The sequence below is a fragment of the Triturus cristatus genome, chromosome 8 (genome assembly GCF_964204655.1).
Source record: "Triturus cristatus chromosome 8, aTriCri1.1, whole genome shotgun sequence".
NCBI classification, from domain to species: domain Eukaryota; kingdom Metazoa; phylum Chordata; class Amphibia; order Caudata; family Salamandridae; genus Triturus; species Triturus cristatus.
Window position 1 is genome coordinate 334911766 of NC_140591.1, and position 24480 is coordinate 334936245.

At 42.8% G+C, this 24480-nt stretch overlaps 1 protein-coding gene across 2 annotated transcripts in view; it reads right to left on the reverse strand.

The window, feature by feature from the left end:
- The window catches only part of FLT1 (fms related receptor tyrosine kinase 1), a 389921-nt gene that overhangs the window by 302290 nt on the left and 63151 nt on the right, over window positions 1-24480 (reverse strand). For both annotated transcript variants that reach the window (XM_085621641.1, XM_085621640.1), the window contains exons 2-3: window positions 21718-21814; window positions 17932-18155 (exon numbers count right to left, since the gene is read on the reverse strand). In XM_085621641.1, the coding sequence (XP_085477767.1) occupies window positions 17932-18155; window positions 21718-21814 (321 nt within the window). The remainder of the gene's footprint in view (window positions 1-17931; window positions 18156-21717; window positions 21815-24480) is intronic.

The window sequence follows — 24480 nt, forward strand, 5'->3', positions numbered from 1 at the left end:
CTTCCTCAGCAAGGACTAGAAAACCACTATCTCATAGTTTTATTACGTGAATTGGTCGTTTTTTGCCAGAGGACATTTGGTGTAGGATGCCACGTAATACACAATGTAGTATGAATGCCCAATACCCATCGACACATGAATACCGTCTTTATGTGGCGACAGACGACAACGCCCGGGTCTGACTACGTCATTGTGTAGTTCTGTACAGCCCTTCTCAGTGTGACTTTCATTTAATTTACCAGTGCCGAGGGAGCGGCAACAGAGACTGTTAAGTAACTCGAATGAAGACAATTTGATCACTGCCCCGCACGTTATGCGATATTAGGACTTCCGATATTGTCGATGGGTAAATAATTACTAGAAGACTACAGTTTCCGGGCTACGCGACGTCACTTTGTAGTTCATTATGACGACTTATTTGAGCGCCCCGGCCGTCCTAAAATAATTCAGCTGTGGTATCTTAAGATATAAATAACGCACAAATTTCCTGTCCGTTACCTCCACACTCAGCTCAGGTCGAACCAAAGGTAACGACGGACAGGTAAGATCTCCTTTGTGGGTTTGTTTGTTAAACATGGCGATGTCTTCTTTTCACTTTAGAGCGTATGGTCGAGTTTGCTTTATCTATTGCCGATCGGGTTTTGTAAAGGTACTGATTTTTATGGTACAATGGCGTAGACTCCATGTTGAGGTCGGTGTAGAATGTGCGTAACATCTTCCTGTTTTGCATAAATATCGAGTGAGGACACTTTCATTTTATTTTTGAAACTGCATGCAATGTTGAAATCTTGATATCTTCCAATCTTACGATTATGCCCAGACGTTTGAGATTAGTGGCGCTCACTTGGTGACACAAGTAGGGGGCTGCTCAGACCGTGCGTGTAACATTGGAAGCGGCGCATAGTATCACATTTTGATGTCCTTTTTATATACACATTTAAGTTGGGTGTTGATCTGCAAACCGCTGTTATTATCAGCTTGATTGCATACTACATTTCATAGTCTAAATCTTACACCTGACACTGTGTTTAGAGTTGTTTTAAACTCCCTCTTCTGCACAATAAGCGGCAAGATGGTTCTAGGAAAACAAAGGGTGGTACATGTGGGGGACTGGGTAATAAGGGCTGGCACAGGTTGTCGGTAGTCTTTACCCTCTCCTTATTATCTTGTTTTTCCCAGAGCGTAGCCTCATTGACCTGAGTTGTTACCAGGCGAGGTGATGTCCAGTCCTCGTACAAGACGGGTGAGCTAAAACATTTTCATTGATTTTGCTGTAATATAGATATACAGTTAATTGGGGCTGGCAGTTGGCGCACCTCAATGCATACTATAAATCTGGAGACTTTGTCCATTTTGTTCATTTCGAGTGCTACAATGTGTGTCTTCTTACAGGTGCCATCTGCATCCCGTCGATACGGAGGATTCGTATTTGGCACATGAGGTTGTATTAATTCCAACCCTAATTTCTTTTCTTTTCTTAATCTGTGTTTTCACTGTTGTGTCACTTATTCATTTTTAATGCCGTAGCAACGACATTTATAGATAGGTCCTGAAGAAAGCTGTGGACTACTAGTCTAGAAGGCTGAAACATGTCGACCTCATTTACAAGCAGTTATGTTCGAAAACTGCTTTTTGCACTGTTTTTAATAAGGAATACAATAGATATTCCAATAAAAGTTTTTTATCTTTTGTAAATCCTTTTTTAAAACTTCACTGTCACCACATTGCACTGCACCTATCACTCCCACACACTGTTAGTGAACACATATATGTGTCCTGAGAGCTTGGTTTCTCTCGTCTCTTTGTTCCTCCTACATGACCCATTTGAGATACAATCCACTAGCAGTCCCACTATGATCAAGAGGTACAGTGGATGGTAGGATAGATACCCAGATGATGATACTGATCACTTTGGTGAGTGATGGGAATCCGATTGTTCCTAAGGGTCTTCTCACTCTGTAATTTCTTTCTGTAGTACTCTTCTTGTTATATATGTTCAGAGACTTCTCCCAAGATAGGTTTATGTTTCAGTAGACCCCCGGATTAGATGTATTGTTTTGAATGTTTGTTACTCTTCACAGTAACTGGGAACCCTTGGATTAAATCTCGGCCCCCTGTCTGAAGTGAACATTTTTGAAAGAAACATAGTTGGAATGCGAAATAACCTGATAAGAAGTAAGTCCATGATAATTCTACGTTCTATGTTGCATACACCTTATCAACCCTAAATTAAATCATTTTGCGAATAATTGATGGCGCTCAACCTTCCCCTCTTTTTTAGGTTGCCATCTGTCCGTTCTCTGACCTAGGAGCCTACGGGCCCACTAGTATCAGTTCAACCACCTAGCCAATAGTGGTTCACGGTAATTTAGTTTCCCTTCTACATCTAGAGCTTGCAGTATAAACTTTAACAAGTTAAGTATTTCCTTCGTTAAATTCTTAGGTGCCCCTTCCCAGTTCTGAAGAAGACCCCATTGTAAGGATCAAGGACACCTATGTCTGTCAGGGGTCGAAAAATTGACATTTTGTTGTATATATGCCAGTGTGGGCAACAGTACTGTTTTCATAATGGCTGTTAATTAATTTGCTTGTATATCATTGTCATGGAGGACAAACCATTTATTTTGTGAATAATAATTGTTGATGTATATATTGTCACTCCCTTTCCGCCCTCATTTAACCCTCACTTTGCACACAAGACCTTCCTTTCTCCCTTCTACACATTCGAGGCACTTTTGTATACGTATGTTGTAGATGTTTTGCTGGATTTTGAGCATTCAGATTGATTTTCAATATGAATAAATAATATTGAGCTGAATTTTACAGTACAAGTGATTTAATGGATGCTGCTGCATAAATCATTGTGTTCTTTCAATTTGTCCCGCTGCGACTGTCTATCTTTTGTACTGTTAATCACCCAGGTCCCGGTGGCATAGTTGGGTCATACCCTTTTTTATAACAACATACATTCATGAGGCCGTCATTTGATTTTGTTGAGTCTTTGTCAATGTGGAGAATATGCTTAAGTAAAACACTTTGCTTTGGACAGAAGAAAACAGACTGGAGATCTAGTTCATGGGGAAGGCCCTCGACATCTCTCCTTTATCCTACCTGTAAACATCAAAACAAGCACCACAGACAGTTCAATTGCATTTAGGCCCATTATTATTATCCTTTTTTTTGTTCTGTTTTCAGTATGCCAACCAATTGTCAGTCTGGCACCAGCCCTTGCCTTCCCAGGAGAACTCTTCAAAGCCATTCTCCTTTCTAACCCTGTCCTCTCTATTCCAACTTATAATAAACATGTCTGTATGTGTCAATTCTAATCACTCACCATCATTTCTCACCAGCACGATATATTTCTTCCCAGTAAGAAACAAGTATTCTACCATTAATGATAGTCACATACTTATTTTGTCAACAAAGGGGGGGTCATGTCATTAAGAGTTTACAGACCAGGAGAACTGCAGAAATCCCAGCCGCCATGTCCCTTTTAGAGATGGGGGGACTGCAGCCTAGCCTAGGCCAACTGTGCTGGTGGAAACCTTTGACATGGCAGCTCATACAGCACTTGGTCCCAAGGCATAACAGAGGTGCTTACCCTACCCTACATAGGGGAGGGTGAGTATCACAGTGTTTTCCTTCCCTGCGAAGCTTGGAGGTCCTTGGAGGAAAATGTTGAAATATTCCTGATGTGCTGAGAGAAAAACCACTGTACATCAGGAGCATTTATTTTGCTTATCATTAATACAAAACCGCATTAGGTGTTTAGTACTGGAAAGGAAAAATGAATGCAGAGTGGGTTCAACCAACATGGCAGCCTGCTTGGCATTGATAAGTAATTGTAATTGCATTTATATAGTGCTTAAGACCCCTGACAAGGCGTCGAAGCGCTTTTCGGCGAGAAGCATGCTACTCCGGAACCCTAAAAGGATTAATTTCTGAATTGTTATAGGAAATTATGACATTATTTGAGCGGTGGACATGTGAGTCTGTTACTTGGTTTGAAAAGGATAGTGGAGGGATAGAAGAGGGTGGGGTGTGCATTTATATAGAGCTTGGCACCCCTGATGAGACATCAAAATGCTTTTCGAGGAGTAGCAGGCTAATACGGAACCTAAACTGGATTAGTGGTGAATTAGTATAGGGAAATATGAAATTAATTTGAGCAGTGGATATGTGAGTCTGTAAGTTGGATTGAAAAGGATAGTGGAGGGATAGAAGAGGGAAGGGTCTAGAAAGAGTTTATTTGGAGATCATAGCAGCAGGAGCAGGTTTGGGTTGTGATATTCAACTGCTGAACCAGCAGAAACAATTTCATTACATAGATTCCTGCTAGACAGGCATAGATCTATGAATAAGGAAGGCAGTCAGTCCTCTGTCAGAGGAGAGGAGCCCAAAGTGTGGTAATTGTCTATAGGAAGGAAACTCCTAGTGAGCATACACATTAAAATACTCAGGGCCTCATTTATGTGTTTTTGCCATAGGGCAGGGCAGCAGGCGAAAGAAAAGAGTAGGAATCTATGAGATACGGCGCATTCCTCCCTTTTCCCCTGTGCCGGCGCGCAATAGGCTGCCGTGCGCCAATGCAGGCACCTTTTTACCAGGTGCAAGGGTGCCTGCGTTGAGGGGATGATTGGTTTTGTGTATGAAGGGTAACATTCCTGCACAAAAACAATCACTAGAGGCTTTTTCCTTTTTTATGTGTGCTGCAGAATGCAACAGACATAGAAAATGGAAAAACAAGTAGAAATAATGATATTTCTCCTCGGGGAGGCGTAGGTTTCTGGCACTGCCTCAGATTTATGATTTCTCGTAAATCTGGGGCAGTGTCAAAATGCCATGGATGTTGCTGGGAACACCCCCAGTAACACTGATTGCATGTCCCTTTAATGCAGAAAACTGCGTTAAAGGGGACAATATTTACGAGGTAGCATTAAGCCAAAAAAAGTGGCTTAGTGCTGCCTCACAAATATGGAGCAGGCCCCTGCGCCACGGAACGTCACAAAAAGTGACGTGCCGACGGCGCTAGAGGCCTCATAAATGAGGCCCTTCGTTTTCCTCTACCTTAGTACCTGCTTTTTTAACCATAAAGAGTCCCTCAGTTGTGTACACAATGCATATGAGCTAAGTGTATTTCTGAGAGGAAGAGGTCTGTGTGTATTATTTCTTGATCTAAGGAGGGAGTGGAGAATTAAAAGAGACACAAAAAGGGCATTAGACAAATGAAAAAGCCTTCGGCAGAGACAGAGGGGGAAGAAACAATATCCATAATTAATGGACACATGTGAGTGGTGCACAGTTACTCATGTTGGCAAGTGGGTGCAACACTGCGCCCCTTGTACTAAACCAAGCACACTGGATGAGCTCGGTGCTCATTTGCTTTAATGTTTTGTACTAATATTTTAGTACACATCTAATTTTTTTCTTTTCTTTGGCTCTCCTCTTTTGACTCTGATTATTTTTTTTCTAACCCAGTCATCATAAAAAGTGGCCTGATCACTTGAAAAAATAGAGCAACAGCAGAGGGGCATGATTACAAAAAGCACATCTTGTTGCACAAATCCGGAAAATCAGGAAAAGGTCAAAGATCTTTTCCACATCAATCAGCAAGAAAATGACTTACTACCCTCAAGAGGCTCGTTCCTTCTTGTAGCAAATTTAAAAGAAACATGAATTCCAAAAGCAGAGTGTGTTGCGGTGTCATTTCCTGAAACCCACAATAAGGAGGAAGAGTGAGGAAGAGCAGCCATAAAGATTTGAGCCTGCAGACAATGTGTCACCACTTGCTGATGCACAGCCAATCACAGGGGGAAGAGCGGGAAAGGGTGGCACGCCATCTTGAATGCAATGCCTGTGTTTGAAGGGGGTGATAGGGGGTTTGCGTGAAGTGGAGACGTCCGTGTCGTCTGAAAAAAATCACAGAGTGTCTTTTGCAATTCAGAACACATTGTGACGCATAGCAAGAGCAAATGTCCTATCTTCAAGCTTTGGAATTACCTAGATTAAAAAGGGGCTCATATTAGATGAGCCAAATCAATCAAGTCTAAAAGTCAAGGTGGCCGAGGATGACAGAACATACAGGGAATGCTTCTGGGATCAGATCACAAAGGACATGGGTCCCATATAAATTCATCTGAAGTTTAAGAGACTTTGACTCAAGCCTGTTAACCTCTCACCAATTCTCCAACTTAGACTTCTTTGTCTCCACCCCACCTGCCTCCTGTTCCAGAGTTGAAAAGGCACACAATTGGTAAACCCTCATAAGAGCAGATACCAAGGGGCATATCAGCAACAAACGACGATAATTATCACTAAGCGCACTTAGCGCTAGGATCATTATCGCCGGCTAGCGTGGATTTTTATCGCTAAGATAGCGTGCTATTAGCAACGCTTATGTCAAAAGCGATAAAAATCCTCGCGCTAACTGCCTAACGTGATATTATCGCTGGAAACCCAGCGATAATCTCACGCTATGTAGCGGTAGCTTGTTGATAGGGCCCTACAAACTTAGCCATGATATCCACCTTCCATAGGATATCATGGCTAAGTCAGTCCTGAAGCAGGCGTAAGGAAAGTAGCGATAACAGGGGTTATCGCTACTTTTCTTGCAGCTATGCTTCATAGCGTGGGGCTTGATGATAGGAGAAATGTCGCTTAGCGACATTTCTCCTGTCATGTCAGGTCAGGAACGCCCACTTTGCATCTCATTAGAGATGCAAAGCTGGGCGTTAGGAATTCGTGCGCTAATGCAAGGTTTCACGCGTTATCGTACCCTTGCTAATTAGGCGATAACATTATTGCCACTTTTCGGCCGAAAACGGCCGCAAAAGCGGCGATAATTTTCGCTTCGCCTTGCTGATATGCCCCTAAATGTGAAACATTTGCTGTAAGAGGTATTTGCGGTAAGTGGTTTTTGCTCAAACTTTGAAGCATTTGCTGATGGTGAAAGTAACATAGTCAATAGTTGAAATGTTTAATCTTCCTTTCTAAGTACCTCACAACATTCTTTGCTACTCACATTACCACTCCTTGGGTTTAAATTACATTTATCATCTTTCATTTCTATATGTCCAGTAAAGACCAAGGGACTGAAAACCAAATAAAATATCTGAGCCTCAAAGTGGTAGGCAAGAGTCATTTCAGTATGAAGCCTACAAAGCAACCCTCATACAATGACTACAACTGAAATATCAATACTTTGCAACCCAGCAATTATGCACCACTCTTATCAACAATAGCAAAGATACTGGAGTAGGTAGAATAGACGAAGAATTAACACAAACGGGCAAAGGCAACTTTATGTCAGGGTTTTACTATGTCTACCTGTTTGCTATGGGAATGAGGCCACATTTCAGAAAGATTATTGAAACTAAAGGTTGCGTGGGAAGCTTTGTACGTTGCACCAATCTGAGTACTGAATGAAACCAAGACCAACGAGAGAGCTAACAATTAAATCTGGGGGAGAATTCACCCTACTCTAATGTCTAAGATTCAAACGGAAAGGGATCTTCACAGAGTCAGACATGGCTTTTGTTCTCAACCGGAGGCCCATACAGATGTTGCAGAGTTTTGCTAGATTCCGCTTACCTGAGACATGTCATTTCATTTAAAGCACCTTTTCATTTAATCATGTAAGGACAGACATACAAATGTAATCCAAAGAGAAGCATGCTAAATGATAAACTGAGTTAAATTATGGATATCACATTGTTATCACCGTCAACACACTCTGAAGAAAACAGATCAAATAATATAAGATACATGTGCCCTATTTAGAGACACTGAGATAGTCAGGAATAGAATAGTTTTGAAAAACAGTAATTAGAGCACTTTAATTTTAAGAGGCACTTTGCATTACGTTTCTTAAGGGAGAAATAGGGTTTTTATTGTTTCTCGAAACCCAAGAGAGTTGCAACCATTTCTATCAGGGGTTTTAGTGCATTGTAGGGGCCTAGGCTTCCTAAATATGACTGCTTGTCCGCGAGAGTGAAGTGCAGAAGAGTAACGATCTTGGTGTCTCAGTTTCCAGATCTCAAGCATGAACCAGATCAAGTCGGATTCTTAGTCACATTGGTGAGCTGACCAGTGTTAGGTGCTTTAAACCGGAAACATTTTCAATACAAATCTCAAATCAATGTGTCCTCCCTAAAGAGATTAAAAAAGCAGAAATGGTACAAACGTCCTCACTCAAGAGACAAGCTTTGCACATGAGTTCTAGCCAAGCTGATGAAGGTTGGCATTGAAAACCTAGTTTACCCACATGTAGAGTTGCAGTAGTGCGGAGCTATGACAAATTAGTTGGAACCAGTAGCGGTGTAATCTTCTCAGTCAGCTGCAGGGTGTAACTCTGTATCTGTGGGAGAACCTCAAGGTGGAACCACATCTCACTCGGAGATCTAGCCTGAGTCTGTAGATCTGAAGGATGTACAAACTACCTCTGAGTTGGAAAAGCGCATTACTGACAAGCTACTATACATTTTCACACAAAATGTCGCATCATGTCTCGTGCTGCTGTTTATATCAACAGAGACAACTATGGGGTAGATTTGGAAAGGTTTTTGCATGACCTGTGCTAGTTTAGATAGAGAAAAAAATTACATTTTGTTCCTGTGCTAACTCAGGACCAAATATGAATCAACACAACATATGCTGAATGTGCCCATATTGCTTTTATGCTTATGCATTTGTGCCTGGTGCAAAATGGCCACTCAGGAAGCGCCAATGGGGCGTCAGGCAGAGAGATCGCTCCCATTACCCGATGTAGCCCTAATGAGCACCTCAAGCTTCCCTTCGCCGCCGCTCATGTAATGCATAAAGCAGCGGGGTAAGTTGACAAAATGGATGCCAACAAGCCCGTTAAGGCCTCTAACATGCCAGTGATGCGTATGACGATGTGGAGGGAGGCCTGCAGACATCAGCAAACTCTAACTCACAGATCACATTTGCACCCGCTGCTTTGACATGCATGACTGACGTGCTCGTAAATACAAACACAGGAACTGCCAAAAATAGATCATTCTTTATTCTTGCTTTCATGCCCTTGCTACAGGAATATTAACAAAGTATGTTGACGCTAATCGTGGCTGTTTTAAGATTAATACAGATTGAAAGCACAGATTTCCTTGCAGCCTCTCTTATTCATGATGTCACTTTGTCAAAACTGCTTGAAAGAAAAGCCCTAATTCAGACTGGGGCTGCAGGTGTGATTTCTTGGAGGTTGGAGCTTTTTTCTTGTTTTATTTTCTCTTTTTCTGAATGGAGTTGCTTTATTTGCCATGGCTAATGAGCATGAAATACGGTTTATTTACCTATTATTTCTTATTTCCATTGACAAGTTTAGACTAGTTGCTGTAAATTACAGTTCCCCAATGGTTAATGGTTTCAAGTTGCTGCCATAAAGGTTTAAGGCATTTGCTAAACTATTGCAGGGAAAATTCCAGCTGATTCCAGTGCATCGTAAGTGTGGTTAGTGGCCTCCAATGGCATCTACTTATTTCCTTTAGTACTTTTATTGAGCTGGTTTGTGTATCCCAATCGACACATATAGTTAAATCTTCAAAAATCCTCGCATCACAACTAGATCAAGTTGAAGCCATGTGTGCCTGAAAAACCTGAGTTTCCCCTGTGGCGCTTTATTGATTTCTTCTATCAAATAAATGGAACTGAAACTATATCCCTTCAGCGACCTTCACGTGAATGCCAACTATTTCAGGGATCAACAGGAGTCTTCAGTTGCACCTTTCTTGCGTTTTAAGTTTCCTCTACGTGCATGTAAGCTAGTGGCGGCTCCTCCTCTAAGGCGGAGGAGCAATGCCCCACTGCTTTTCAGCAGTGCAAAAAATGAAAAATAAAGTGACAATAGCACAATGATATCATCATTTTATTTTTTCGCACAGAAGCCAGTTTTGGGGCGGGCTTGGCTGTTGTCACAGCCAGCAGGGGGAGGAGTGATTGATGCACTTAAGTGTGTATGACGGCCTGGCCGGCCACCTTGGGCCAGCCAAAAAGTTGTCATTCAATCAGCTGTATTGCACAGCCTGGTTGGAGAACATGCACAGGCTCCCACTCCCTGTCTGAGTGCCAAACCAGACTGCTCAGACCAATTATGATGCTGTTGTCATGCTGGTGACAGCAGAATCATGATTATCTTAGAGGTGCTTGTGTGCTTCCCGCTACAGGGAAGAGAAGCGGAGGCGAGATGGCGGCTGTGCAGAGGTAAGTGACATTTTCTTTTTTTCCCACCCCCCTCCCCACCACTGCCGTTCCATATCAGCCATTGCTGATGCAAGCATTAATTCACCCATGTATACCTTTTTTTGCAGGTGCCCATTGAAAGCTGCTCTAAGATAACAAGAGCAGGTCCTGCTGTTTTATCACATTGTACAAAAAACACTTTTGTCAAATGGGGAGAAAAGGAAAGGGCCATTTTCAAAACAACAATTGATAGCTTCCTGAAAGCACAATGCAGCCCTTACCGGCCTCGTTCCTGTATTTGTAAATAGCAACACTTTATTGTGCATAGCACGTCCAACGTGAGAAAGAGGCGTCCTGGTTAGCCACATGGAGCTCATAAAACAATGTTGCAGCTCCCACAGGAAACAATATGAATCCACTAATGAGGATTCCAATCACAGCAAACCTTTGTTTGCACCTTACCACTAAGTAGTCATCCATGCTTAGTTTAAAGAGTTGCTTTACGGTCTCATGTGTCAACTTTCTGAAATTGTCGGTGTTTTATGTACCAGACCGTCTAAATTTACAGTCTTTGAACGTGTTTGCAGATATTCTTAAGATACTTTCCACATGCATAAAAATATGGTCAAATATTAGCTAACGCCGTAAAGCATAGAGACATACTATGGCTGAGTCGGACAGAGCATGGACTATATGTAGGCTAGTCTGACAAGGTAGGCGTTCCAGAACCTGCAGGGTCGTGTAAGGGAACCTCTGGTAGGGACACAACTTTTGACTAAGAATGCAATATGGCCGTCCACCACATGACGATTTGTGAAGGCTCAGTAAATGGAAATACAGAGAACCGAGCATGGCAGGACAGGACGGCATCTCAGATGGCATTGTGACAAGCCATTGAAGCATGTGATGACTTCCCCACACAAGTGCAGGTGTGCAGGACAAGCCTGTGTTTAAGATTTCAATGTGTCAAACTATTGAAAACTTTGATTTCCCTTCACAAATGCAGGTATGTCTCAGATGGCAATGTGCCAAGCAGCCGCGGCCGCTGCAGGTAAGAGCGGTGGAGTGGCGGGACCAGGTGAGGGGGGATTTTGAGAGACGACCATAAGGTAAAATTAAATAAATACCTCTCACCTGGCCCCACCCCCCCCCCCCCGCTCTTACCTGCAGCGGCTGGTGCCAAGTTTAATTTATTCCACTTTAGCTCATTTCTTTAGCTACAAAAGAAATGCTCTACTCTGTGGCAGGTCATCTTGCAAAGTGTAGATTAGACCTGGACATCGGGAACAGTGAACACCCAAGTGCAACATGCCAGTTTAGAAACTTAAACAAGTTCCTTTTACTGCAATAAAAAAATGAATTTTGTAATTGCCAATAAGAGGCAGGAGGTGCAAGACAAAAACCCTAAATCCATTCTGGACTGCACTGCATGACTTTTATCATGAACATTGCATCTAGGGTGGCCACCTTATTCCAGGTTACTACTGACATTATCTCCGATCCAGATCCTTACACCTAGAAATCACTGATTTCATGTGTGTTCATCTAATTATTTAAAAGGAAACACAACACGCCAACAATATTCGGAATGCATTAGGGCATCTCACAGAGTTGCTCAGGATTGGAAACATTGTGCCCAATGGCCTAGAGTGAGGTGGTTATCCTAATGGCATCAGCCTGTTCACTCTGCACTGAACGATGCTCACTTTCTATTGAAGCAGCCCCCATCCTGTTGGACCTATCAACATCCTTCGATACAGATTGTCATTCCACTCTATTGGACAAACTAGAAAGCATAGTGATACAAAATCTGGCTCACAGCTGGATCGCTTTGTTTTTGGCAGACTGTACCCAAACACCTAGACTTGGCCATTTCCACTCTCCCCCGTACTCCATCCCATGTGGTGTATGTCAGGGTTCCTTGCAGTGCCCGGCATTATTCACATCTACATGTCTCCGCTTGCAGCCACAGTCCAGTCTCATGCTTTTAAAATCTCATCTTATGTCCATTATACTCCAATCACAGTATCATTAACTGAGAACCATTAAACCACCAGGACAGCCTTTTGGGAGTGCATGATGATAATAGTAGTATAGATGAATCGGAACTAATTTAACCTTAATGGGGAAAAGACTGATATCCTATTCTTCGGATGAATGATCTCACAGCCGGTCACCGGACTGGAATTCTGATGTGGGAGTTCTTCTCATTTCAGTAGACTCTGCTGGGAATTTTGGCTTTACTTTTGATACTAAACTTTCCTTCTGAGGCCAGAACAATAACATCTCTGCCCTATGTTTCGCTATTTTGAGAAGCTTGAGAAAAATCTTTCCTTGCCTTCCTAAAGATTCTAGGAAAATCCTAATCCAGGCCCTCATCGCCTACAGATCTGATTACAGCAATGCCCTTTATTTGGGTATCCCGCAAGATGTCTTTCAAAAACTTCAGATTGTACACAATGGGGCCACAAGGCTCTTCCTCCATATGCTCAAATATACATCCATAAAATCCCATCTAAAGAAACTACACTGATTTCCAGTACATAAAAGAATCTTCTTCAAGGCTATGTGCATATCAAATAACAGCCTACAGTGCCATGGCCCCCTTAATCTTCATAACAAAATTATAATTCTCACACCTGCAGGCAATTTTCGATCCGCCAAACTTAAAAAACCTTTACCATGTAAAATTAGGAAACATATAATCAAAACCTTTTCAGAAAAGTACTTAAAGAACAGGGCATTTTCAGTCCAACCACACTGTTGCCACCTGCCTCCTAGTTGGCTTTATCCACCAATTAAGCACCAGTGTGTCTTTAGTGCCAACAACCACACTCTGCAAATGTCATTTAATTAGTTAAAATGTAATTTCATTCACAGTTGTAAGGTACAATACCACATTAGTAGCCGCCACTAAAAGACTATATATAGCTGGCACTTGATCATCACTTGCCGTGAAGTTATTGGATGCAGCAAGGTCCATCAAGGACTGGCTATGGCATATGGCGCCTATTTAACATGGCTACTTTAAAGCATTAGAACGTATGCTCTTATCGGATATATGTGGTGTAGGGTCACCAAATATCCAGCATTCATTTATATTAATTTATTTGTACATCCCCCACACTAGGTTTAAGATGTATTAATTATTTGACTTTCTTTTTCTTTAAAAAAAAAAAAAAAAAAAAAAAGATTTATTACATTTTTTTAGTATATAGGATCTGGACATCTCCCATGTCGCAGAATGTACAAGAAGAGTATCAATCACTAATAATAAAATCATGCAATGTGCTACATTATGCAAGGATTCGGGGACATGTATATGCATGCAAGATGAAATGTAGGATTAACAGTGAATTAACATCCACATTTTGCTGCATGGTTATTGCCTCGTGCACATGGCACTGAAAATAAGTCAGCTTTCCTCTGTCAAGGGCCAGGCATGAAATACTGAGCCCGAGGCGAAGAGGGACCAGCCATGTGGACCAAGGTGAAATGTAAGCACAAATTGTTCCCTGAGAAGCGCTCAAACAGGGTGTTGAAGAGGATAGCCGCACTGGACATTCATGACAAGAGAGTATGATGATGCTGTGTAGAGCTGAGACGAGTAATGTCACAGGACCACTTACATAAAAATAGTGGTACATGCCACCACCTTATTCTTAATGGATAGAGGCGGTGGCTCCTCCGTTATGGTGGAAGAGCGTTACCCCCCGCTGAAAGCCAGGAGAGGCAAAGGACAAAAATAAAATGATAATAAAACATTTTAATTATAATTTTATTTTTAGCCCTGCAGGCTACGAGCTGAGGAAGGAGTGTTGTCTCCTATCCTGATGCTGCAGCTACAGCACCAGGGAGGAAGGGGGAGTGGTGAGCACTGGGGTCGACCAAACTGTCATGCGCACTTAGCCTTTCTCCACTGAGTTGTATTGTACAGTTGAGTGGAGAAACCAACACAGGCACCCAGTCTATGGCTGAGCGATGAACCGAGGTGCTCAGACCAATCCCAGCGCTGCTCAGCTTGGAATAGCATTCCCAGCATGTGATCAGCACTGGGATTGGGAGCTGGGGGCCTGCGCAGTATGCAGCAAGCTCCTGACAAAGAGATGAGGATCTGAAGCAAGGAGGCGGATGTCGGAGCAGGTGAGTTTAATTTTCTTTATACTTTTTTTTTATGTGTGTGTGATTTCACAGTACGAGTGGCCGCTACTGATGGATAGATAAACTATGGCTCACTCCCTGACACATTCCGCTCCTTTCGCATGAAAAGGCCTACTAGCAGAAAATACAGCTGGGCAAGAGTGCAGTCCACCACACTCTTAGATCAGAAGGTGTAAGCAGCCCAGAGAAAGCGGGTTCCTTGGGATGTGGGTGCTTCCACCAACGGCGTGTAGCCAAGAATCATAGAGCTAGAAATATCCACCATAAAAACAATGACTTCTGACACAGCAGAAGAAGGTTATAGTTGAGTAAGTGACTCATGATGAAGGCATGGATCTTGTAAAAAGGAATGCTAAACTCACAACGCTGCTGGGAATAAGGCGGGGTGAAACCGGGGACATTAAGCTGGAAGTGACACAACAGAAAACAAAGAAGTGATGAGCAACGCTGCCACAGACAAAAGATGGAAAGTATACAAAAGGGATGGGGGATGATCTAGCAAGTTTGGGGCGCATGTGTCACCTCTGTTCAACAACACCAAAGGGAGGTGAAGGGTCAGGATTCACTAGCAAAGGATCATATGTAGTGTTCACTAGCAAAGGATCTTATGTAGTGTTCACTAGCAAAGGATCTTATGTAGTGAACTTTCTTCACTGAACTGTCTTAGAATGGAGATAGCGTTGTGAAATAAATGAACAAATGATCATACTTCCATACATCCACCTGCCGTTGTAAGACCCAAAGAGAACTCTTTTTAATCTACGCTACACTCTAGGTCAGCCCCAAACCATGCTATCCTTTGGCTTATGCACTAGAAATGTGCCAGGCTGTAGATCCATGCATGGTCAGAACTCTTCTCGAGTGCCACACATCCACCTCAAACCTGATCTCATGAAGACCCGAAGAGATCAAAAAAAGAGCTGAAGACCTAACTACTCCCCTCCACATATGGAACCCAGTAGCGGCTTCTACCAAATGGGTGTGGGTGGGTGGGAGGGGAGAGCGGAGGAAGGGGGAGGAAATTAAAAATAATTTTTTTTAAAACACTTACCTGGATTCATCTGGCCGCTGCCTTTCCTCCGTCCTCTCGTCCTCTTCCTGGTGTTGTGATTGGTCTGAGCGCTGTGGTTCGGCACTCAGACAGGGAATAGGACCCTGGGTATGTTCTGTACCCAGCTGTATGCAGCCTGGGTGTAGAACATGCAAAGTGTGCATGAATGTTTGCGGCCGGCCAAAAATTCATGCGCACTTAGGAGTGTGACACCCCTTCCCCCAGCCTCTAAACAGCCCAGCCCCGTCTCGCCCTCAAACAACTGAGCCAGTATGTTTAAATAAAACTATAATAACGTTAAGTGATTATAATTTTATTTTTTCATTATTAATTGCTCACTTCGTGAGCAGTGGGTAAACACGTCAAGTTCCTTGTCCCCTATCTTTGTCCATATCGACAATCAAGCAACGGTGCAATCGCGACAAATGAACACAAAGTCCTGAAGGCATACATAAATGATGACCCTTAGCTGGGATAAAGGAATTACTGGTGTTATATAGACAATGGGATGTGCTCAAGCACACCTGTGTGTTCTGCAGGTGTCCCTGTGTGGATGAGATGGTACGAAGACACGCAATTTTAGGTTGAAGATCTCAGTGTCAGTATCTAATTCATTGACATAGTGGTCCGTGACTAAGACTGGCGAGTTACCCTGGGTCTTTTCTAACAAAGTACCCTCTGACAGTCTGGAAAAAGTTATTGCTTTCTATTACCTTCAATTACAGAGAGTAACATGATTCTGTGGACTATCTCTTTCTTGCTCACTCTCTGTCTGTCTCTCTCTCTTTCTGTATATGTCTCTTTTTTTCTCTCTTCCTCTCTCTCTACGTTGGCCTCTCTCCTTCTCTTTTTTTGTCAGGAAATTATGAGCCTAAATTCCCGAATCACTAGGATTTTTTAGACCTATTGCGTCTTCAACTTGTCTGCAGAGTGATGCTATACTTGTTAATTACCGTACTATGGGGCTCATTTACAAGCCCTGTGCACTGCCAGAACGTCACTTTCTGTGATGTTCCGGTGGCGCACAGGGCTTAGCCATTGCTTCAAGGCCACGTAAAGTCACCTTGCATGGCTTTTCATGGTCTTGTAGATATGGAGTGAGGCAACGCATTGCAAGTTGCTGCACTGCCTCACACTATGATAGGGAGATGTGCCATGGGCGTTGCGGTAGGGATTCCCACATAACACCCATGGCATTTGCAACATTCACAGATATACAACAAGTTGTAAACCTGGGAATGCATCAAAAGCCTATGCCTCTCCAAGGGAGGCGCAACGTGGAGAATGAACATTATTTCTCCTCATTTATTCCTCTTTCTATGTGTGCTGCATTCATCAGCACAAATAGAAAGAGAAAATCGCCTCCATTGATGGTTTTTGTGCAGGAAGGTATCCCTACAACACAGACACCCTTGCACTGTGGTTCAAGGGGGCATGCATTGGCGCATGGCGTTGGTGCATGGCAAGCAATTGAGTGCCAGCGCAGGGAAGGAGGACATGAATGCACCGTATCTGATAGATATGGCGCATTCCTGTCCTTTTTTTTTGCCGCAGGGCAGCACAGCATAAAGGCTTGCAGCGCTGCCCTTTGGCAAAATGAGGCCCACTGTTTCTTTCTCTCGACAGACTGCTCTCTGGCACCACCACTGGCAGGCGCTTGGAATTGCATACTGCGTGAATCGCAGGTTAATTCTAAAAAGTACATTATTGTTGTATTGTAACGTGTAATTTGTTAATACTGCATCCCATCCTCGTCGCCAATATTTTGTAGTAATGAAGCCAATCCAAGTAGTGTTGAGTTGGTAGTTTATTAGCTACATACAGAGCAGAGAGACAGGACCCACTCTGCCAACAGCTCCAGCCTGAATGTAATCACACATTCCCTGGTAACCATGTAAACATTCTAGAATACTAATACATCAGAGTGCAGGTAGGATGCAGTATTAACAAATTACACATGTTACAATACAACATATATGATAAGAGCTATCACCTATGAGTCCAACAAAAACTGTTAACATGTGAACAGTGTTAATGTATTGCTTAGGATAAGGAACCATTCTGCATATACGCATGAAAATAAGTGGAACGCAAATGATCTTTAAATTGGCTGGGAAATCAATCAAGGATTCAGGCTGAGAAGTCTCCTCTGGCATATGAACTATAGATTATAGAATATCTTTACATGTTCTGCAACATACCTCCCTACCTAAAGCATGGACACACGCCTAAGGGCACACACACACATACATACTGATTTCAAATCATCAGCACTGACGCTGCTCCTAAAAGTGTCCTTTAAGAGCACACACCCCTGCACCCATCAAGTAATCATTGGTTACCCGCCAGTGCACAATGCCAGCTGCTTTCCTAATTCTACAGCATTAGCTTGTCCAGCAGGCCCCAGTCATGGTGATGCGTAGATGGATGACGTGAGCAAATTCTTTTCTAAAAAAAAAATCCTTAAAATATTCCTTTAAAAATAAGAGACCCTGAAACGCCTACCTGAGTAACTCTCTTACCGTGAATAAATATGTAGACTCGAGACTCCATCTTCTTCTTTTTGGCCGACATTGAGGAGTATTTACAGCTGTAGTAGCCGGTGTCACTCGCTTGAGCTGTACTCAAGGTTAGGTTACTGCAGGACTGCTTCCCGCTCCTTCCACAGGCATATTTCGTAATGGTCAACCTTTTGTTACTTTTATTTAAAGATTCTGGCAATGTCCAGGAACAGCGAGAGTCACCTCTGCAAAGGAAGTCAGAGGAAACATGGTATCAGGTGTATGCGCAGGTATGATTATTATAATGTACTGATCTCCAAGGCGCCAAATGTATATGCCAAGGCAAGAACACAGACAGCCAGACAGATAGACAGACAGACAGACAGTCAGAAAGCCAGCCAGACAGACAGACAGACAGCCACACAGACACAGACAGACAGACAGATAGACAGACAGACAGCCAGACAGACAGTCAGAAAGCCAGCCAGCCAGACAGACAGACAGCCACACAGACACAGACAGACAGACAGACAGACAGACAGACAGACAGATAGATAGATAGATAGATAGATAGATAGATAGATAGATAGATAGATAGATAGATAGATAGATAGATAGATAGTCAAATTGATTTTATGGTATATTTAAGGGAAGCGAAGCAGATGAAACTAAAGACCTAGTACAAATAAAAAGAAAAATAGGTAGTCAACAGCACCTTTTGACTGATCCCAATCTTAGGCTGACTATATAAATGCTGACCTAGAGACTTCTGCAGATCTACATTGGCTGCATAAAATGCATCTGGAATTGCAGCTGTTAAAATAAGAATTTAGGTTTTGGAGGAAACGCAATCACATCGGTTACATGGAGCTTTTTATACAATAAACAGAAGGCAAAAATTATCTTCTTGCGAATATATTTAGTTTGGCGCTACAGGAATGCATTTGTGTTAAGGAGATACCTCATTGGACAATGTACAAAACTAGATTGGTTTGTATGGAATCATATAGAGTAGATTACATTCACTGATTACCTAAACTGTTAATCCTGTCCCTCATCAGCGGGGTAACTCATGAGGACAGCACTGCACATAGGGCACAGTTTCCTCAAAGAAACACAGTTCATGTTGGCTTGTTATGGCCTTATTCGAAAACAAATTTCCTTTCCTTTCTTGCTTGCCCGGCTCTGTCTGGACTCAGGAGCTCCCAGCTTGCTCTACTGTGAACAGGGCCGGCTTTAGCGCTGGTAGCGACTGGTGCCCTCCTCCTTCGATTCTCTCGGTACCACCCAGCAAAAGAGCCCCTCATCTCTCCTTAGCCCTTCTCACACATACATTTAATTTCTTTTTAAGCGCTGGTAAAGACTCAGCTATCCACATGAAATACAGATCTGTTATTTGCAGCAGGCATATTAAGCCTCAGTGCTACTTTATGGGGAGTCAAAACTGACACCAGACAAAACTCTGATATCTCTCTCTCTCTAAGAGGGACATTAATCATAACGGTTATCGTGACATTTTGTTTTTGCTGCCTGACAGCTGGACACACAAGGCACTTTGCAGCAGGTGCCTTTGAATCATAGGTTGTTGCTAAACACAGTGCCCCCTCCCCATGTCAGTGCCACCCCCTACAGGTCAGTGCCTAGTGCGGCCGCACCAGCTACACTGCCCTAAGGCCGGCCCTGGCTGTGAACCATAAGAAAATCACATTCTAGCTAATTCTGAACTCGCATGCAGTTTTAAGTAATAGGTTCCTACCCCAGAAGATGTTACCCCCTAAGTTCCCCACATACCTGGCTTTCTCTTACGCCCCATGTTTGCCTTCATTTCTAGATCCCGCTTTACTTTTCTGCTTCTCCCACCATAAAGCTCTGGCTTACGATTCCCAGGGGAAATACACTGCTTTTGTCCTGGATTGGTTTGTGGGAGATAGTATCTATACTTTAGACCATAAGTAATGAAATGTTTTTCCAGTTCTCATCTCCGTAATACTGCTCTCGGAAATAGCAAAATATAGGAGGTTCCATTTCTTCCTGACCTTACCCAAAATTTGATCCTGAGCAAACATATTGCCAAGCAGAACCAAGATGTGGGTCCTCCTTGCTCTTATCTTGCTGTCATACATTTGGATCTAAAGGGGTTTTGATTTGAAAATCCCATTGCACAAAGCTGTAGTTGCTCCTTTACCAACTTTCCAGCAGGCCTCTGAGATCTGATTCCTTAATCCTCAATTGATACCTATTGATTCTCAAGTAAGCAGCCCTTGTGTGATCCCCGAGTTGTTCTTCATGGACCAATATTGTTTCACCTTGTTTCATGAGGGCACTGTTTATACCTGTCATTACCTCTATAACAGAAGCCAGTTCCAAGGACATGATCTGTTGTTCTCTGATATTGCGCTTTACTTCACTCTCCCAAATCCCAGTTTCAAAATCACATGATTTTATTCATCCAGCTTTATATTAGTCAGTGTCATGGTTTTCTCTTTCTTTGCAATTTCACCATGACTGTGTTACTTGGGGCTCAAGTCAGGTAAGTACTTTCTTGGCTGTTCTATCCTTGGAGAGAAAAGTAATCTGAGTTCCTAGGTGCTTAGATCCATGTGACATCTACGATGCTGCCATGTGCCACCAGCATCAGTATCCTGTTGGTCTGAAATGCAGATGGGCACCTTGATGTTGATGAACTAGAATATTTTTGATAGACACCACCTGAACGGCCCTCATTCTGCCATTCTTGCTCCTTACTATGTTCATAGTTGATTGATAGCTGTGAAATTTGACTCTATCGGTTTTCCGTAGAACTGGTAGGCAGATATTCATCTTTTCTCTATTGGATTTGATTATGTGGCAAGAATATCTAATCCAAAGTTTGTTTTGATTTTGCATTTTCATTTTCTTTCCTTCCTCTCTGACTCCAAGATGGCCGCCACATAAGATCTGCAAAACACACCAAGATGATGGACGGAATGTTGCACATTGGCAAAACATCCACCCCCAGTCACAGATCTGGGTTTAATCCATCGTTATTTTGCTCACCACGCCACCCCAGTTCAGACATGGCAATATGCAAATCAGTCTAGACCCTGTGCCTCATGGGAACAGTCCAGCCCGAACTGCCAAGCCATGTCTTCCCTGCACCGGAATCAGGCATCCTAGGACCGGTTTCGGGGTTTCACCCCTCTTCAGCCAGGATAGCTTGACTCCAGTGGCGTAGTGAGCACGGGACCCACGTCTGGGTATACCCTTCCCACATAGGGCGAACAGCAAACCACACAAGATGATGGACGGAATGTTGCACATTGGCAAAACATTCACCCCCAGTCACAGATCTGGGTTTAATCGATCATTATTAGATCTATAAGATCTACCTGTGTGGTCAGGATTCTACCAGTAAGCTCTTGAGTCACTCCAATAGCCCACTGATGCAGTATTTCCAATCCGAATATCTGTTTTCAATCCCATGGGCTTGATCCACTGGACACATTTACTTCCTTGGTGACGCAGCTGTATTCAACTAGCTTTTTTTACTGAGAGAGGGAGGCATAGTTGATATTTTTGCAGGTGACTGTAAAGTGTAAGGGGCATTAGCCAACAGTCCCTGTGCACATACATCTATTTGGGGCATCTACCAGTTGTCTGAAGACATTGCAGTTACCTCGTGAGTTCATGCTCGGCTGCATCTTTCCACATTATACTGGGTTCTGCTTTTAACCTATATTTGTAACCAAATTTTCCAGGAGTCACAGTCTTGCCCAGATGCCAAGTACTTCTGACCAAGTGACACCCTCACTCCACTGATGTCCTTACCTGCACATGAGATGTAATGTCTGTTCTGCTTGGATGACATGTTCTTTGCCTTTAATACTCAGTTGTGGCGCTTTCAATTTTGACCCCGAACTAGGTCCTACAGAACAAACAAATGTTAAAATTAGAAAAAAACTCTGCGTATTTACTAAATGAAGTGGTATTGTGTAATGGTGCTTAATCTCGATCTTCGTCACCTGCTTTTCAGGTGTGCCTGCATGCTCAAGCCCTGAAGAAAGACGCAAGGGTAGTAATGCATGAACAGATACAATTCATTATTAGCTTCCTGGCTCGTTGGCAAACGCACATCAAACCCCAACAGAAAAAACAACTTACATTTAAGACCGTGTTGAAAATGTAGGTTCATGTCATTCTGTCTATGCATTCATTTCTACATAAACAAATGCAAATAAGTAAATGCCAATTGCTATTATGTACCTGATTACTTGTGCTAAACATTACAAGCACACACCCATAAAATACTGAAATATAATTTTTCCCAGAACATGGCATTTTCCAGGCAATATGAAAAGAGAGAACATTGAAAAAACGAACCCTCTTGCTCATAGTAGTAATGATGTTCCAGATACCCTTAGCTTGCTTCTCACTGCCTTTTGCACATCTCTCCACGTCACTCAACAGGACATATAGAACTACGCTATAGCCAAAAGCTACTCCCTATTATGACTCCGCAGATGTAGTCAAAGTTATGTAAAGACAGACGGCATCTCGGTTTTTGTTTCTCCGGGTCAGGTATTTTATGCAACATCTCATGACGGCCCCGCCAATCAACAGTAAAGATCCTAGATATAGGGGACCACTGGGGCAACGTAGACAGTGCTTAATGTGAGCCGGTTGCAGGTGGGGTCCACTAGAACTCATTTTTAGAGACTGGCCCTTATTTTTCCTCATTAGACTTTTCCCGAGGGCATAAGGGGGAAGACACACAAACAGAGACAAAGGAGGAAGAGAAAAACGGAAAACCATCATCAAGGGAAAAAGCAGGCATCTGCAGTGGTTAGAGAAAGGGGCAGTGGATTAAAGGGGTCTGAAGTGGATTCGGGATAATACAGCCTTGGCAATTGGTGCGCTGACATCTATTAGAACATTGGAATGTTGAGGGCTCCATTGTGGAATGTTGAGGGCTCCATTGAAGGCAACGGAGTAGCTCTGGGCTTACAATGGCTGGTATAAGTCTGGAGCTGTTTATTTTCTTATTTCTGCCTTTTTAATTTAGAACATTGTGCTCTTAGTGGGTGGAATGTTCTAATAGCCATATAACCCTTCTCTCGGGCTATACCACTAGTTATAGGCCCTTGACTGCGACTCGGGCCTATAACTTGAGTCCAGGGTCTTTAAAACCGGTATAGCCCGCAGCAGTGGGCTAAAAGGCTATAATAGCGCCAGTTGTGGGCTTCTGAGCAGCGCTTTGGGCACCGGCACTCATTATTTTACAAATTAAGCACTAGTTGGGCGGTTCCTAATCAGTGGCAGACAAGGTGTCTCTTGAGATGAGATGGGTTGTGTCTCCCTCTCCAAGGAGAGAAGTGAAGGGTCAACCCTGCTTTGTGATTCAGTTTTTAGGCTTGTGGGTGCATGAATTGAAATGATTGAAGAATTGAGTGATTGATAGAATCAATGATTTTGCAGTCGGATCTGAAAAGTAAAAGTTATATTCTGTCCAGGGAATGTACCTGGTACCAGGCTATTTAAGTAAACTTGCCAATGAAGGTTCGAGGGAGAGGCCCCTTAAAGTGATGAACCCAAATCATTGTGCTCGTGGAGTTAGGACCTAAATAGGTTCAAGGTTTGGGCCGTCTTTGAACTGCTTAGTTCCTTTGTTTATTAATCTTTTCAGCCAGATTTGGGAACTGTGTGAATACTGGAGAATCTTGAGCTGGTAGTTAGCCGGGATTACTCTGGGATCCTCCATGTATACGCAGAGACCATGGTGGGAATGGTGGATCAATTAGGCAGTTTTCAAGTAACCTGAAGCTTGTTGAGATGGAGCTGATCCCAGCATCATACAGGTATGTCAACTCCTATTCATGATGACAGGCAGGCAAGCCGGTGATTGGCTGCACATCTGAGTTGATAGCTTTAGGCTCAAATTTACTAGAGATGGCTGGAGGATCTTTACCAAACCAATCAACCAAATTTGCAGGGTGGCCAAAAGACTGTTTCTTAATGTGTCTGTCAGATGTCACCTTAGGTTGATCAATTTATTGAGCAAAACAAATCTACAACATTCGAGTGCAAGTTCACCGTTTGCTACAGTGTGACTTGAAATTCATAATCATGATATATTTCAAAGTAGAAGAAAGTCATCATAAAACAGCTTACAAGGCACACAGGCTTAATACATTCCCTGCGGTATGGTAAATACTGCTTATAAATGGAAGCCACGTTTATATGCTTCTTAACCTGGAAACACAACTAACTCTGCCATTGTGTTTGTAGGAATGTCTTGTCACACATCCATCATTAGGACTGCACTGTCTGACTGCCTCGCCACGAGGGTGAGGTGCACCACCCACTCTAGATGATGTTGACTGATAGGAACGGAAAAGGAAAGTTTGATTATCACTAGACTAGTTATATAAATGTAAGTCAGGAATGCACATGACCATGCCTTTACATTTACATACCGGCAGCTAGACATGGAAAATAAGTGCAGGTATAGGTGTTGTAGCTTTGATGAAAAAAAACTAATGAGTGAGTGAGTAAGTGAGTGAGTGAGTGAGTGAAAGAGCCAGTGAGAAATTG